The sequence below is a fragment of the Botryllus schlosseri genome, chromosome 5 (assembly GCF_051294905.1).
Source record: "Botryllus schlosseri isolate E-star chromosome 5, Bs_hap1, whole genome shotgun sequence".
Taxonomy (NCBI): domain Eukaryota; kingdom Metazoa; phylum Chordata; class Ascidiacea; order Stolidobranchia; family Styelidae; genus Botryllus; species Botryllus schlosseri.
In genome coordinates this window covers 2,473,922-2,490,676 of record NC_137240.1, presented here as the reverse complement: position 1 = coordinate 2,490,676, position 16,755 = coordinate 2,473,922, and the positions used below count along the sequence as shown (strand labels likewise).

The window sequence follows — 16,755 nt, the reverse complement described above, 5'->3', positions numbered from 1 at the left end:
ATATCCCTCCTATTTTCAACCTGATTTCGTTATGCGCCGCAAGCGAAAGGAATGTCCGCTGTCGGTTTGTCCATTGACACTGTGGAATCAGGATCTTTTCCATAATATATATTGCTTTTATCCGATTGGACGCGCCATTATTGTTCATGCCATCAAATATTAATGCGTTTTTTTCACGCAACTGAACGAACAATTATAGTCTGTCGAAGCCAATCAAAATAGTCCTCTGTTTCTGCTGAACTTTTTTCGATAACATATCTCGCTTTCCGAGAATTTCATGAAGATCGATGGGAGAAATAATCAGGTTCCGTATATATATGAGTCACCAGACGTGTTGATGTATCCAAAAATAAGCAGTCAACTGCATGTGCATATTGTCTCTTGTTTATAGCGATTCCAACCTTGGCAGTGTCGATATCAGTTACGGGCTTTGCAATTGAGATTGTCGGTCTTGCCTTTTCTTAACACACATTTTATCCTCAAAATTGATAGTAGTTGACTCATGGAATGGAAGAACGTCCAGAAAAACATCCATAAGGCCACGCAGTTGTTATATATCATTTAACAACTATATATAAAGGTCATTCCCGTTCAATTCAACCTATCATTCACCACATGGATAATTTCATATGCGGAGACATCTTCATCACAAATTGTGGAGTCATTTTAACGAAACTCAGTGCCGTATTACCGGTGATTCTGTAAAGTCGAGTTTAACATGAGCGACTATTCGGCGCCAGGACATTCCAAGTTATCAAATTAATCCAACATGTCACACCGTGAAGTGCGCTGCCAATAGGGTATGAGCATTCGGGGCAATTTATGCATAACAGAATTATGAAAGTCAGTGGTTCTCAACCCCTTTGACCTCGCGGGCAGGAGGTAAAAGTTAAAATCAAATGTTGCGGACCGGTTAACCTTCAAAATCAAAATTAAGCCTAATTTCATTACGACAAATATATGCACACTGAAATACAATACTGGAGACTTGTTTCAATGCCGCATTATATATTAGATATTTGCAGTGGTTCAATTAAAGTTACAGCGAGGCGAAGCTCGCGAAGTCCTGAACACAAACTTGGTTGTGATTGTTCGGTATTCTTTGAAATAATGCAACTTTGCTGTTTGCTGTAGTCCCTGATATAGGCTATTGCCACGTATGTCTCTTAAATGAAATGTCGGAATTAAACGAAGTTTGTTACAATTCTCCGTATAGCTTTAACATGTAACTTGTCCGAAACGAGTTGTGGGCTACTTCTGAACAATTTCATACGACACACTGGCAAAGAGCGTGTGTATTGTGATGAACAATCAATGCATTTCAAGTAATCAAATATAATGGTATGAAATCCTGACTGGCGATTTGAAATTGTGTGTTAGTGAATATAATTACAATTGCTTTGAAACTAGCATTCGTTTTGTGTACCGCCAACCAGAGGATACTATGTAAGTATTGACAAACTGGCAAATATCTCACAAAACACTGCTGAAAAACGCTGATACAGTAGGTACAGCTTGGTGCGTTGTGCAATCTGTTCATTCGTCCCGAGACTCCGAGAGTTCGGAAACCCCATAGAAAACAAAACGCAGCGGCACGCTCAGTAAAGAGAACTGACAATTCAACTTGTTGAGTTAATTCCATTTTGATATCCCCTGTGCATAATAACTTATAGGGGTGTCCGCTTCAGCATTTATACCTATCGCCGATGATAGAATTTAGATCGACTGCAAGCAGCCGCCTCGCGCCATTCCATACAAATTATTTCGGTTAACGCTGTCTGAAATGTCTGCACTCATACAACCTACAGCAGGCTCGAATAAATATACATTAAATCAATCAGAATTCATTTTTGGAGCCGCTGGCGCCACAATTTGTCAGTAGAATTAAGTTATCGAAATGACATGCGAAGGACAGGGGCATGGAAAGGCGACAAGCGGCCCGTTATAGAACTTTGATGGAATTATGGACGAGTCTCGGGGAGATGCATACTTTATCTAAGCCTATAAATAGGGTTACCATATTTTGAGATCCGGGAAAGGGAACACTTTTTTACAAATCACAAAATATATAATATCGGACGAGAAAACGCGTAATTGCTGTTGTGTCGAATATGTCATTTTTCAACTCGTCCCGAATGACCCGCTCTAACGTCCAGAATTCAGATTTCGCGTCATTTAGGGAGTTTTTTATTTGTGTCTGTACCATCGCATGGCTGTCAAAGCTATAAAGGAGGGCGGATTGCCCGAAAAGCAGGACATTTGGGAGTCCTCGCAGGACATTTTCGAATTCCTGAAAAAGGAGGACAAGTCCTCCTTAAGGTGGACATATATGGCAACCTATACCTATATAAAATCTTGGCCACTGTGAAAGTATTCACTACCTATTTTTCGTGATCAGATCAGATGGATCTGTATTGCAATTGCTCAATGCTCATGCCACTCAGTTAGCTGAGTGTGCGTTATATACTTATTCATCACTATAAAGCCTACGAAGCTACGCAGTTTTAACATGGTAAAAGCAGTACCTAGGATCCACACGAACAACTACTTGCTTACCTGCTGGCTAAATCCTTTTGTAGAATAAACAACAACAACAACAACAACAACTAACTGCAAGTTGACCAATTAGTACAGGTCAAGCAAAACCAAATTAAAAACTGCAGTAGGTCTAAAAACATTCTAACGCAATTCTAACGTAAGTAAATCTCGAGTATAAGGCCTGTTTACTTTGCAGTGATTCCGCCAATATCTGATCTACTTATCCGTGATAGGGATTATGCTGCTCATCATCATATATCTAAATCCGAGTATTCAATGCCTGAACGCCACATCTGCTACTCAGCGAAGTACGCGAAATTCTCTTGCATTAGAAGTTTCATATCTAATCCTGGGTAATACGATATCAGCTTTCGCACTTACGCGATCTGCGTGGCATTGTTCTTGATGTGAAATTGTTCGAGTCCCAAATCGGTCACATCTACTAAATCTTCAAAATCAATCAGATAAATTATTCAACAGCGACCCAACAAAGCAAATATAGTGTAACCCCGATTACATCTGATTACACGTTAGAAATCGTCGGGATGTTCAAATTGAATTTCGCAGACACTGAGCTGCGATATGTTTATCCACGCTGCACCGATTTACAATGCTATATACTCGACTGTGTCTATCATAGTGTGTAATTTCTAGTTTTCAAATAGTAGTTTCTTATCTGCTGACACTGCATAATAACTATGGAATTATTTGAAACTTATATTCGAATGCTATCATACTGGGACGATGACAAAATAAATAATAAATAAAGATATTCTGATATTTACAGTCATGGTACAATGGTGCACACTGCATATAGGTATATAGGACATTCGCGCGAAATAGCGGGTGTGATCAGACCAGTTGACCGGCTTGACCCTACGCAGAGTCAAATCGATCATACCCTCTCCTACATCGTTAAGTTTCTTGTTGTTAATTCAACCGCCTATGTTATTTTCTCTACGGTTGGATTACAGCGACGAGATATTCAAAATGAGAGGCAATCTAAAATCCTGATTGGCTTCGTCGCCAATATCTGTGAACGTGTAACGTCGCAAACCATGGCTCTGCGCATCACAGGCGATCGATCTTGTTGAAATGATTTATCAGTTGATAAATATCGCGACTGCCCTCGGATCTGACCTTGATTACCGTGTCATGAAATGACTTGAGCCAAATTGTGCATTGAGTCCATTTCCACATGAGCATTCATGATTATTTCGGTTGATCACGAGTAGAGTTACCATACGTCCTCTTTTAAGAGGCTTTGTCCTCATTTTTGAAAATTTTGGTTAAATGTATAATGTTAAAATTCAACTGAGATACAGGAAATCACTACTCAGAACGCTCCGGCGGGTCTTTCGGGAGTTGAGCCAGAAAGTTGACCTTATTTTAGTCAACCAACGGCAAATTCAATAAAAGTGTGTATTTCTGGAGTCGAGTTGGAAAAGTTTATTATTATTAATTATTATTTCTACCAAATTTTCCGGATTTTACTCGGGTATTGTAAGTCTGAATTTTTATAAAAAGTATTCTCTTTTCAGATTCCCAAAATATGGTAACCGTAATCCAGAGTAACGCGCCCGATTAAATAGCGACAAGGTAGAATTGTTTCCATCGACGCATTTTGCAGAAAATGTCTATGTTTTGCCACTCTCCCATACCTATAACCAGGGATAGCCTACCTACGTTGCCATACGTCCGGAATTTCACTTTTCAAACTGCGTCCGGGAGGAATTTCTAAAATATGCCTAAATGTCCGGAATTTTGAAGGTTTGAAATAGGATCAAAATGTTTTCGTAAATCAACAGAAACGATATTATTTTTTGGCAGATTTATGCCACTTGATGTTTTTCTTCGTGCTGCGCGCGATTTAGTGTCACAATCACGGATTTTAATATGCGCACCACGACCCTCGCAAAACATGCAATAAAAAATTATCAAAAAATGAAAAATAATTAAAAAATAACCATCATATACTGTAATATGTCTAATTGTAATCGCAATTATAAGAGAACGGTGTATTACTAGAGTCAGGTAATGTCACTAGATGCTTCTGTCAAAGATATAGCCGAGTGAGATAGTGTAGGTGATACGTCCGGCTTCTTGATTGGTAGGTCGTGGGTTCGGTCCCCGGCCGGGTCAGACCAAAGACTCGAAAACTGGTATCCGCGGCTATCTGGCTAGGTGCTCAGCAATCACGGATAGCATGGAGGAGAAAAAAGCGGGGGTGCAGACTAGATGACCTTGATATAAAGGCCGTATCGCATCTCCGTCGTCAAAGCATCTCGGTGGTGCAGGCGAGATAGAGTCTATCTCTATATTGGCTCTAAACCCGGGGGGTCGTTTGTCTTTATTCTGGGCTTCGCGAAGATGTTGAATGTAATTAGCTTCCAAAATAGGCCGTGAGTAAGTCTGTGTAAATGTGCTGACCGTTTTCAGTAATCAGCTAATCAAACTCATAGCTGGGTCACAAAACATTTTCAAATTTGAAATGAAGTCGCGACCATGAAGGGTTGAAAACCGCCGGATGTGCAACCGGGTCTACATTTAGGCTTATAAATAGTCTTATCCGTGTGACGTGACATGACTTTACGCTGTATAATTCCGTTCCCTGTATTTTCGAAGTCATCATCCTCCAGCAGCTCCACCGCTAACTATATGATCATTGATCATGTATGGGCGGAGAAAGGATCAAAAGTATATCGTAATACATGGAAGAAGCAATAGACTGATGTCATTCAAAAAATTTTACGACCAGATGCATATAGAAACCAGATGTATATATTAAGGCCCCAGAAGTTACACCGATTACCCTAAGGTGGACTCAAAATCAGTGTTTATTTGGACAGGAGGCGGTTGAAAAAATGTTGGTTCGATACTGGTTAACACACAACCACATAAATGCACCGACCTAACGTTATAGCGGCTCCTGATCCGGATCGTGACCACCTGTGGTCAATAGGCAAAGCTTTGCTAGTGTGACGTCATATTGACAGACAATGTGTCATACCTCATTTTTAAATCCGCTAGTGGGCGCTAAAGAGTATCCACAATTTGCTCCGCAAAAATATGGTAACCCTAACCTAGAGATATCGATAGTTCTAGATATACCTGCGTATAACTGTAAAAGTTGATGCTGGGATATCTAGGCTACATATCTAGCTCCAGATATCCATTAATAAATTGATACCGATACTGATCAATGTTGTTGAGTTAACAGGGAAGTAGGCTGTAAGCTCGAACCGAAATAAATCTCGAGTACAGGCACTGTTTCCTTCAAGACAGGCTACTTCAGTTGTGACAATATTACTAGGGGTTAAGGTAGATTAGAGATAATTTTCAGCTGCTAAAAACGGACAATGTACAATACGAAAGAGACGATGTGATGTAGGCTGAACAGAATCTGATAGGACGACATCGAAACGACCAGGGTCCCTCAATCTACCATCTCATTATGCCCCTTGCCTGCTGCAACAGTGTTCGATTCTGATCTTTCGGTTGACATGATTTTCTTAGAGTTAGACGATATCCTGGCTCCTCCAATTAGCCCTTTTCCACATAAATACGTCATAAGAAGAGCTGCGTGGGGATGAGGAGTCCAGAATAACCTCAGACACTTCGAAAGGTGCGATTGCTGAGACTCCAGCATGAGCATGAGCATGAGCGACCATGAGCAGGGATGACATCTGTGATCTGTTATTATAGATATTCGTGAGCGAGCCAAGGAGCAGAGAGCAGGGAGCCAGATAACGGCGAGAAAGGGAGCAGTAGCGGAGAGCGTTTGCACCGTAGAGTAAAGCGCTGACTGTCTGACTGACCAGCAAAGCTCAGCACTCAATGGTACAGCTATGGTTCATCGTATAGTCATGGTCTAGATCAGGGGCGATATCGCTCCCCAGGGGGCGATTTGGCGGTCTAGGGGGGCGAAAATGACGAAGAGGGCGACAGGGGGGACATCGAGCCGAAAATTTGACTTTTTTTTTTGGTCAACCCGCCGGTGATTACAGTTTGTATGCCCAATTTTCGGTACACAAAATTTGGGGGGTGATGATAGGTGTTGACCTTGAAAAGGGGGGCGATGGGTCGAAAAAGGTTGGGAACCACTGGTCTAGATAGCTGCAGATACTCTCTTTATCGTTTAGCGTTGCGAGGTCTATTCGTTCTCGTGTCCATTGATTCGGCAGTGCAGTGGGGGACATTAGTGATTTTGTCATGGTCCGTTCATTGAGCTATTTATTGTCCTCCCAGTTAGTTAACCCGCGCCAGAAATGATCACAGGATTTCTTCGACTTGAACAGGATTTCTGCGATTTTCAACGTAGCCGGACTGGATCTGGATTTGAATTTGCTTCAACGGTCGGATTTTAGCAGATTTTTTCCGCGGAAATGTGAAAATCTAGCATGATTTTGGCAGGACTCTGAAATTCACTATTGCCTGCCGGGGCCGCATAGGGCGACATCGCGTAATGGTGATTGGTGATACGTGCGGATTCTTGATCGGTACTTCGCTATGCTCTGAGATAAGTAGGTCGTGGGTTCAATCCACTGAGCTATATATAACCTATATACAGGGTTGCCATCGACATGGACACAAAAATAAGGACAGTCGAAAAATTATATTGGCATTTAAAAGCGTTTTCGTACATACTGTGTATTTATACGAGGCGTGGCATATCATTTTCCATACTTTCGCCAGAAACAATCTGCTCCAGCAACTCCTTGTTCTCAGAAAGTGCTTCATTGATCTCACGACCGCTCAGGTCTAGGCTTATACCTTTACTCAGGGCCGAAACAGCACTTCGTCACCCCCCAAAAAGCAATACGATGGTGTTGGGCCCTGATAGCGTGATAAACCAAACTTCTTCACCTCGCTGTGATTGGAGGCGTTAACCAATAGGGGAAAAGGCTGTACGTGTACATGTACACCAAGTTCAGACAAATTCATTTTTGAGTGTATGGAGCAAGTCCTCCAGTAACAAATGTTGTAGTCTTGGTCCTGGCCGAAGCAAACTCCTTGCGATGTTATAATCGGGGAATATTGCGATGTGCAATCGTTGGCGAGGAATGATTGCTGGTTTTTGTCAGCATGGAATGCCCCAGGTATACTCAGCAGCAGCTGACACACTTCTTGTGTTTTGGGGTATCAATATAAGTTGAAATAGCGGTCTTTTTCATATGGCCTCCAGGTCAATGTCACATGTTGCAGATATTGCAACACAGCTACCAGAGGAAAATGATCGAAGTTCTGTAGTTGTTGAAAATAAGACAAAATAAGGACGCAAGTCGAAAACAAAGACATTTCTTAAAAATAAGGACAGTTGAGTTTTCTAAGACGTGGCTCTTCAAAATAAGGACAAATCTTAGAAATAAGGACGGTATGGCCACCCTGCCTATATATCCCTGGTCGGGTTAGACAAAAACTCTAAAACTGGTATCTGCGGCTATCCCGCTCGGCGCGGGGATAGCATGGTGGAGAAAAATCATGGTGGTACAGACTAGATGATGTTACCTAAAGGTTGCCTCGCATCTCCATCGCCAAAGCACTTCGATGGTGCAGACAAGAATAATTATGATCTCTCTATAGATAACTAACCTACGTAGGTTAGTTATCTATAATCTCTCTCTCTCAACCTCTGCTCGGCTTTCTCCGCGTAGTGCGCCGTTTAGTGTTTATCGCTTTAGCTCAATGTAAAGGTAAACCTTTGGGGGTTATTAATAACATGCTCTTCATAAGAGCCTTCTTGAGAATATTAATGTACGGGGTTCAGTGGTTACAATTTGTGTTCGTTACGGTACCGGCTTAGTCTAGAAAAATATGAAGGCATTAAGGAAAACGTTTAGAAGACCTCGCAACAAAATATTTTAGCTTTAGGACTGTTTGGTCATCAAGTCAGCTGCTCACAATAGTCACACTCGCATCACATCATAAATTAATATATTTAAAATAAAATGATGACCGTAACAATTATAATAATAATAAATATAGCCTATACATAGTTCATAATGAATTAATGAATTTTTCATGAAATCGGGTCAAGTCACATTGTGTATTGTATTGACTCGACTTGTACTCGAGTCATTGCCCATGACTCGAACCAAGTCATATGACTCTACGTTCTATATGACTTGATTCAAGACTCGTGTATCAGGACCGATGTTTGAAGATAGGCTCAGCGCTCAGGAAATGTCGTTATCTGTTTGAATTATAAACATGTTAACAGTTAGAAAAATGGGTAGGCTATATTATAAATTCGAGGCCTTTGATATCACCCAAGGGTTTGAAACTAGAGAGTTGAACCTGACTTGAAATCGCTAATGAACATTGAACAGTGAACTTAATGACTCGGATCGAACCTTCGCTCCCAGACATGACACAGACTTGACGGCATGTCAACTTAAAAATGACTCAACCTGACTCGAGTCAAAGCTGTAAAAGTAAACTTAAGTTATGACTTGGAGTCGGAACCTTGTGACTTTGTTACAACCCTGAATAATATAGACCTACTAATCAATTTTATGCTTTTAGTATATATATCACCAGAACAAAGAATGCCAGAATAATGTAATTATGTTCGTTGATTAATTTTCCAGTGCTTTTCAATTTCCAAGCTTGTAGTCAGTCGAGTTTCATCGGTAGGAATAATGGCTAGTATCGCGTGTAGATTTGGACATAAATTGCTCTGCGGCACAGTTCAACGACCAATTCTCTCCTCCCGGATGATGTCCGACAAAACATACAATCTTGTAACTGTGGAGAAAGTCGGCGAAAAGAAAAACGTTGGACTTATCACGTTGAACAGCCCACGTACGCTGAACGCGCTTAACGACGCTATGATTGGTGACGTGCGTAGCGCAGCCGAAGATCTCAGTGAAGATAAGGATATTGGTTGCGTTGTGCTGACCGGGAAAGGAAAAGCGTTTGCAGCCGGTGCGGATATCAAGCAAATGCAGCCAATGACATTTCAAGTGAGTGTTGCAGACAAGACATGGTTTACATCAGTGGCTCCCAACCTTTTTGTCTTCATTCCCCACTTCAGATATATTCCGAGCCTTCATTCCCCACCAGGACCGTAACATCACTTTGTTAGTCCTGCAAAAAAACAAGTTGGTCTTGGGCGCCCAGAACCCCGTCATCCCCGCTGGGCCTGTACGCTTTTTCCCTGCAACTTATCAGCTACATTGGGTCTAGGACTGTTTAGTGCGTCGCCCTACTGCCACTAAACGCGCCTAGCGCGAAAAATTTATATAATTTGTGTTTGAATCGGCCAATATGATCGGGAATTTCATATTTTTGCTATCAATTTTTTATCCCCTCTCTGCTCACGTAATCAGATTTACCGGTTGAGCTGAGTGAGGTGTGAAGGTAGGACCCCTAAATAAGAATTGAACATCTTTGCCGTTGGTATATTGACTTCGTTACATTATGCTATTTCGTGACCTCCGATATCTGCTAAGGCAGTGGTTCTCAACCTTTTTGACCTTGCGGCACACTTTGAAAATTAAAAATAGTTCGCGGCACACTAGCACAGTGGTTCCGAACTCTTTTGGCTTACGGCACAGGCAAACTACCAGAATGCGTATACAGCAACAACCATAGTTTTACAGTGGTGGTCACTAACGAAGTACTGCTACCTTTTCGGAGCATTCAAGTAGGCGTTTCTCTGCTTGAGTTTTCTTTTATCTCTGCGGACATCTCACAAATACGTCTACGAATGGTATCATTTGACATTGGAATCGTTTTCAATTCTTCCCAAACATTTTTTTACACTTTTATTGCAGGCTGGAAGAAGAGCTTTCTCCGTTTTCGTGTGAGGTTTTGAATTATCAGCTATCACCCTTGTTACCACATACCTTGCCTGCTGTGATCTCGTTTAAACTCCAGGTTCAGCTTTATTTCATAAGAATGATTTGAAAATAAAGTCTGCCTACTACCCCATTGTCGGTGTAATTAACGGTCGCATCGAAGAGTCCATCACGATCGCTACTAACAAATACAGAGGTGTATTATACCATATACAACATGGATGCAAAACGCATTTCCACGCTGATCGTGTAATAGCACGTGTGAGGATAGTATACCTCAATAGTCTTATACTGGCAGCCACCCGCAGTTCAATTGTAGTTCCAGCAAATCGGGATAAGAAACCTCAGCGGCGGGGAAATTTGTAACTGATATAATTTCATCAACTTTCCTTCTCAATTCTCGAATTTGTCGCGTGCAACATTACATTGCGCACTGAGCCTACATTTCACCTGCAGTGCTGGCATGCTATCTAACAATCACAGTGTAAATGGCTATGTTGGCAATTCTAATTTCTAAACGTGAACATCGCTTTCAAATGAGTTCATTTCTCGATGGGGAGATGCCTTCCTAGGTGTTGGAGGACTATGTAGGCTCCTACTCGTCCTCCGATCTGCAAAAGCAGTGTCTTACAAAAAGTGGGCCGTGCTATAAGTTGGGATCTCAGGAATCAAAATATGTAATATCGGCATGGTGTAAAATGATCATCGATGACGAAGACATGGCAAGAATACGACTACAAATAGAAATATAAAAAGGTCATCAACCTCCGTCATGTCCCTGTTCTGCCTCCAGTTCTGATGGGAGACGAGTAAAAGGTGAACACTTCGGCCACACCTCAATACCAATGTCCAATTACCCGAGTTTAGTTATCACCGTCCTCGTCCTAAATGCTACTGATGCTACTATGTGGGCAAACTAGCATATCACGCCCATTGACGGTGGATGCCCAAGTTTGATTCATGGCAGTGCAGTAGCAAGTTACAAAGCGTTGCAGATTTATTAGATTATCCGCCCATATACGCTGCGTCTTTACAATAAAAAGCCCAGAGAAAGACCCAATACATGACCTAATGGGGATGCCAGACTGAAATACCAGATTGAGATACCCTAACTACGGTCGCCTCGGCATCCTTATATCTGTTCAGTGCATCGGATTGTGCATCGAGTGTCTTGATCGGGTAAATTCAATAGAAAAACCAACAATGACACACTCAAAATTGGGATTTGTGTCATACTTCGACATAGTTTACCACATTTGCTCGCGGCACACCTGAGCAGTCCAATTGGCACACTAGTGTGCCGCGGCACACCGGTTGGGAACCACTGTGCTAAGGTATTGAAATCGCCAAAACTAAAAGGCACACGCGATTTGAAATAGGTATTGCTTTACTGGCAAATAATTTTCCCTGCAGGATGGCATTTGTCCTGTGGGGCTCAGATCGCCAGGACAGAAATATTCGGCGCCAGCCATTTAGCCAATTAAACATTTATGTATTGTATATATATCGAAGTTTTGGGTCACCACAAAGGCATTCCTTCTCGGCCAAGGTCTTCTCACTGCTGATCGTTCTGGCACACTTCTCGGAGTTGCATGTTACATGGCCTATAAATAACTTCATATGCCTTGGCACGTCGTGGCGCAATAATGGCCGAAGCCGAAGTCTCCATTTCTATAAGTTCTACGTATTTTCGTAGGGGAAGGGTACCCAATAATTAGATACTTGGCAATATTAAATCGCGCCCCCAGCGCGAAACTTTTTTGAAAAAGTGGCATAAATTTGAAACAAATACTTTAATTTATTAATTCACGAAATAAATTTGGGCCCCTTCGAGCTCGCCCCGCACCCAATTGGGGGGTTTGGGGTGCGGCATTACGGTCCTGTTCCCCACTACCCAGCGCTTTTGTCATCGCAGAGCAGCTAATTGCTGGTTTGACTGTACACAAGACACACAGCCACACCAGTACGCGAGGCAATCGCCTATAACTTCAGCATAAAACGTATTGTGAACCGATACCGGTAACCCACAAAATTTCGTGAAAGCGTTATTTCACGTCAAACTAGTCGTGCTGTATGCGCTTGTGACGCCATGATTTGCCATCCAGAGTTATAAATGAGGTTTTGTGAACAGCACGCAATATAATTTTCGATGCATACATTCCAGAGCAGTTAACTGGTAACGGTAATTGCGCATGTGTCTCCGTGAATATGTAGACTGTCCGTCCTGTATATAATTTTGAACAAATGCGTCTATTCCCCACCAGAAACCATTAAATTCCCCACCAGTGGGGAATTCCCCACCGTTTGGGAACCACTGGTTTACATAATGGGCTATAATGATGTGGCCAGTAAGGAAGTACTTGTTCTTTTCCGGAGTACTCAAGTAGGTTTTGCCTAAGCTCTGTTTACTCAAGTGGATAAGAATTTGGACTACTTCTTGGGGTTGTTCAATAATAACCTTATTATGCAAATTCTACTTGCCATATTGATACAATTGATAGATAGGCTAAAAAAGTATGCACAGAAAATTTAGCTCAGTTCCAATGTGTCGAAGCGAAGCTAGTACAGATAGAAATTTTACAGGCTTTGAGATTGTTAAGCTGTCTAAAAAAATCGGTGCAAGCAAATTTCACTCGATGGGTTACCATATTTTGGAATTGGGAGTGGAGAACACTTTTTTCTAATCATACAAACCGAAATTGAAAACAGCTGATTTTGAAATATTTGTACTGGAAATCTTGTTGTGTTGACTAAAAAAAAGGTCATGACTTTGATTCGACTCCCGAATAACCCGCTTGAATGTCCGCTTTACCTATTTCGAGTCATTTATGCGGATTTTCAGTTAACCCTCTTCATTAGCCTAGCCGTAAAAGCTGCAAAGGAGGACGAATTGCCAAAAATGAGGACATATAGGCGTCCTTGGAGGACATTTTCAATTTCCTGAAAAAGGAGGACAAATCCTTCTAAAGGGGGACGTATGGTAACCCTAAGTTATTGGAGTTGATAATTTCGAATTTGAAATAATAATATTTATGGTGGGTGGTTTTAAATTTAACAATAAATTTTCCAAAATCCAAAATTTTTTTCACTTCTTCTGGTTGGAATTTTACTTCTACTCCAGCCCCAATGATGACTACGTCGGCCACATTTAATAATAATTGGAATTCCATACTTGCATTACTTACTTGATGTTGGGTGCTACTTTTTTCAACAGTTTTCAATTTTCTGAGAAAAACCAGGCCTGGAATACTTGCTTTTAAATACCGTAATTTTCCATGTATAATGCGCAAAATTTTACAGATTTTTCGCCCTAAAATAGGGGGGTGCGTATTATACATGGGTACAACAAGCCTTGAAAAAAAATCGCTCAGTCAAAAATTGAAATCACACTCTTCTTCATGTTTGTTTAAATCGCGCATCACCTCTAGCCATTGGGCATCATAATTCGTATTATAGAGTGTAACGCGCTGCCAAATAGAGAAGCCTGTTGCCAATTAACGAAAAGCGTTTCTAATTAACGAGTGTCGTCTGCAAAACACGCGATCTCTTGCTGAGTTGGTTTGCCGTTTGTACGCCAGCGAAATTAGGTCGTTGATTGCTACAAGCGTGCGCGGCAATCCTTGTTGATTCATCGCGTCAACGACAGGCCTTAACAATCGCATACACAAGAGGCCATGTGCGCAAGATATAATCGCTTGTGTAATCAGTCGCATCTCCAACAGGACTGGTGCACCCGACAGAACCGTTGGCCTGAGCAATCGCATCTGTAATTGTAATTGGCCACGTGCGCAAGATGTCGTATGTCGCCAGCCTGAGCTATCGCGTCGCCGACCTCACAGGCTTTGACTACTATCTACTCTCGTTTAGAGACAATGCCGTTAATTGTATTATGATTAGCGATCATTATGTCATGATTGTTCGACAGTGACATCGCAAAACAGAACAACATCGAATACTAAGCCGCAACTATTCATGTACTCATGTACTGCGAATGCAGGATGCGTACTATACATGGGTACAGGCTTTTTCCAAGAATATACACATCATTTTAAGGGTGCGTATTATACATGGGGGGCGCACTATATTCGGAAAATTACGGTAACTTAGAAATCGCAGCTTCTACTTTTGCTCGAGTCAAAATTTGCTATATAGCCTAATGGGTTGACTTATTGTCTTTCAGTCCTGCACCATGTCCGGTTTCATATCCAATTGGGGTCAGATGGGTAAACGTCCTGTCATTGCCGCTGTAAATGGTTATGCTCTCGGCGGTGGGTGCGAGCTTGCTATGATGTGTGACATCATCTACGCGTCTGACAAGGCCCAGTTTGGTCAACCTGAGATTCTGCTCGGAACTATTCCCGGAGCCGGTGGCACTCAGAGACTGACGAGAGCTGTTGGAAAGTCATTGGCGATGGAGCTTGTGTTGACAGGTAAAGTAGCACAGTGAGGCTGCATGGTCCCTACATACGCCAACCAGGGTTGTAACCAAGTCGCAAGGTTCCGAGTCGCAAGGCTCCGAGTCGCAAGTCAATCCCACTTTTATAGTTTTGACTCTAGAGTCAAGTCGAGTCATTTTCAATTCACCACCGAGTCAAGTCCGATTCCTAATCAGCGAGCAGAGGGTCGAGTCGAGGCATGGTATTATATTATGACTCGAGTCCGAGTCATTGTGTTGACTGCTCAGTTTCTAGTTGAAGTTCTGTTAAAGCTACTTTTTCAAACTCTACTTGGTGATATTGAAGTGTTCGCATTTATAATATAATAGTTTTCCTCACTTTTAGCAGTTTCTGGTCGCATTTCCAAGTACCAGTACCAATAGACGAAATTCCAATAATGTGGTTACTGTACTATTGTTCTAAATTAATATGAAATGTCGGTCTTGGCCATCTGAGTCTCGAGTCATGTGACTCGGTTCGAGTCATGTTAAGTGACTCGAGTCCAAGTCAGTCATTACACAAATTGACTTGAGTCGAGTCATTTCCGTAATTTGATAAAAATGACTCGAGTCAAGTCAAGTCATCAGAAAATAGTGACTCAAGTCGAGTCATGACTCGGGTCATTACAACCCTGACGCCAACTTATCTGACATAGGGCATTATAGTGATTATACCATGTGTGAAGATTGTGTCAAAATATGGTATTCAGACACTACATGAACCAGTGTTTCCTAACGCATGTGTCGCCTGAATATTTTTTGTGGTCGCCTGTTTTCAGGCATAGTGTATCTGAGGCGAATATAAAATTGGGAACATTAAGAGATCACAAAACTGTAAAATATATACACTACTGTGCTCAAGAAACACAACTCGGTGGTCAAAATATTATATAAAACGTATTATATTACAACTATTTGTTTGGGTTGCAAGATTTTACCGATCAGAATTATTTTTTAAATGGGTCGCCTTGAAGATGTGTTGAGAACCACCGTCTCAACAATGTGTAGACTCACGATATTCTCTCGCAATTGCCATAGCTTTGCTGAGTTTTTTCCTAATATAGGCCTACTATGTCTAGATCAGTGTGTTTCGCATAAACTCTCCGTATTTTTATGATTCCGATTATGTTGAGTCTAGAACTTGGAATCAAAGCGCTGTCGATCCAATTGTTGTAATGATTTGAGCAATTAGACAAAACATTCCACAAATTTCGAAGAAAGTTGAAATACTTTGTGACTGGCCACCGCTGTATGTCAAGTTCAACTGGTACTTAAACCATTTCGTCAACAGGAGATCGAATCAACGCCGAAACAGCGCTGGCCGCCGGTCTCGTCAGTAAAGTCGTAGAAGGAGACAAGCTAATCGAAGAAGCGATCAAGACGGCGGAAAAAATCGCAAACAATTCCAAACTCACTGTAGCTATCGCAAAAGAAGCCGTAGATTCCGCGTTCGAAACGACGTTAGCGCAAGGATGCCTTTTTGAGAGAAAGCTGTTCTACTCCACTTTTGCGACCGACGACAGGAGAGAAGGGATGGGCGCGTTTGTCGAGAAGAGAAAAGCAAATTTTACCGACAATTAATGACTGATATAATCGTTCAATTATTAGGGCTGAGCACAATGATTCGAGTACTCATATCCAAATTGAGTATTGATTGTAAAAACTCAGAGCCTGATACTCGATTCAGAATCCGATAACTTGAGTATTCCATATTGTTCAGCCCTATTAATTAGTTGCTGATGGCACATCATTTATGTGCCAATTCCCAAAACTGGTTTACTGTTAGCTTAATTAGCTTACCGTACCATGAATGATATCTCTGCTCTTCATTTGTTGGGCAATGTTTCATTTTCAATCATGCACCAGAAGGGATTCTCTAAAATACCTAAATTTATGTTCGCAATTCAATATCTTTAATTACTTTCAGACAGAGTTAGTTATTACAGTAATGGTTACTGGTTGAACATGTTTTGCTGTATC

General features: G+C 41.5%; 1 protein-coding gene across 1 annotated transcript; it reads left to right on the top strand.

The window, feature by feature from the left end:
- The first annotated feature begins 9,106 nt into the window (after positions 1-9,106).
- LOC145438608 (enoyl-CoA hydratase, mitochondrial-like) lies at positions 9,107-16,703 on the top strand. The gene is made up of 3 exons (XM_080315947.1): positions 9,107-9,503; positions 14,521-14,770; positions 16,067-16,703. The coding sequence occupies exons 1-3, from the start codon at positions 9,180-9,182 to the stop codon at positions 16,354-16,356; spliced, it is 864 nt and encodes a 287-aa protein (XP_080172073.1). The 5' UTR covers positions 9,107-9,179; the 3' UTR covers positions 16,357-16,703.
- Positions 16,704-16,755: the final 52 nt, after the last annotated feature.

Excerpts from the sequence above, each read along its gene's own strand:
- LOC145438608 (XM_080315947.1), top strand. The coding sequence starts at position 9,180 with ATGGCTAGTATCGCGTGTAGATTTGGACATAAATTGCTCTGCGGCACA. Across the intron at positions 9,504-14,520 it reads TGCAGCCAATGACATTTCAA|TCCTGCACCATGTCCGGTTT; the intron begins GTGAGTGTTGCA and ends ATTGTCTTTCAG. Across the intron at positions 14,771-16,066 it reads GATGGAGCTTGTGTTGACAG|GAGATCGAATCAACGCCGAA; the intron begins GTAAAGTAGCAC and ends TTTCGTCAACAG.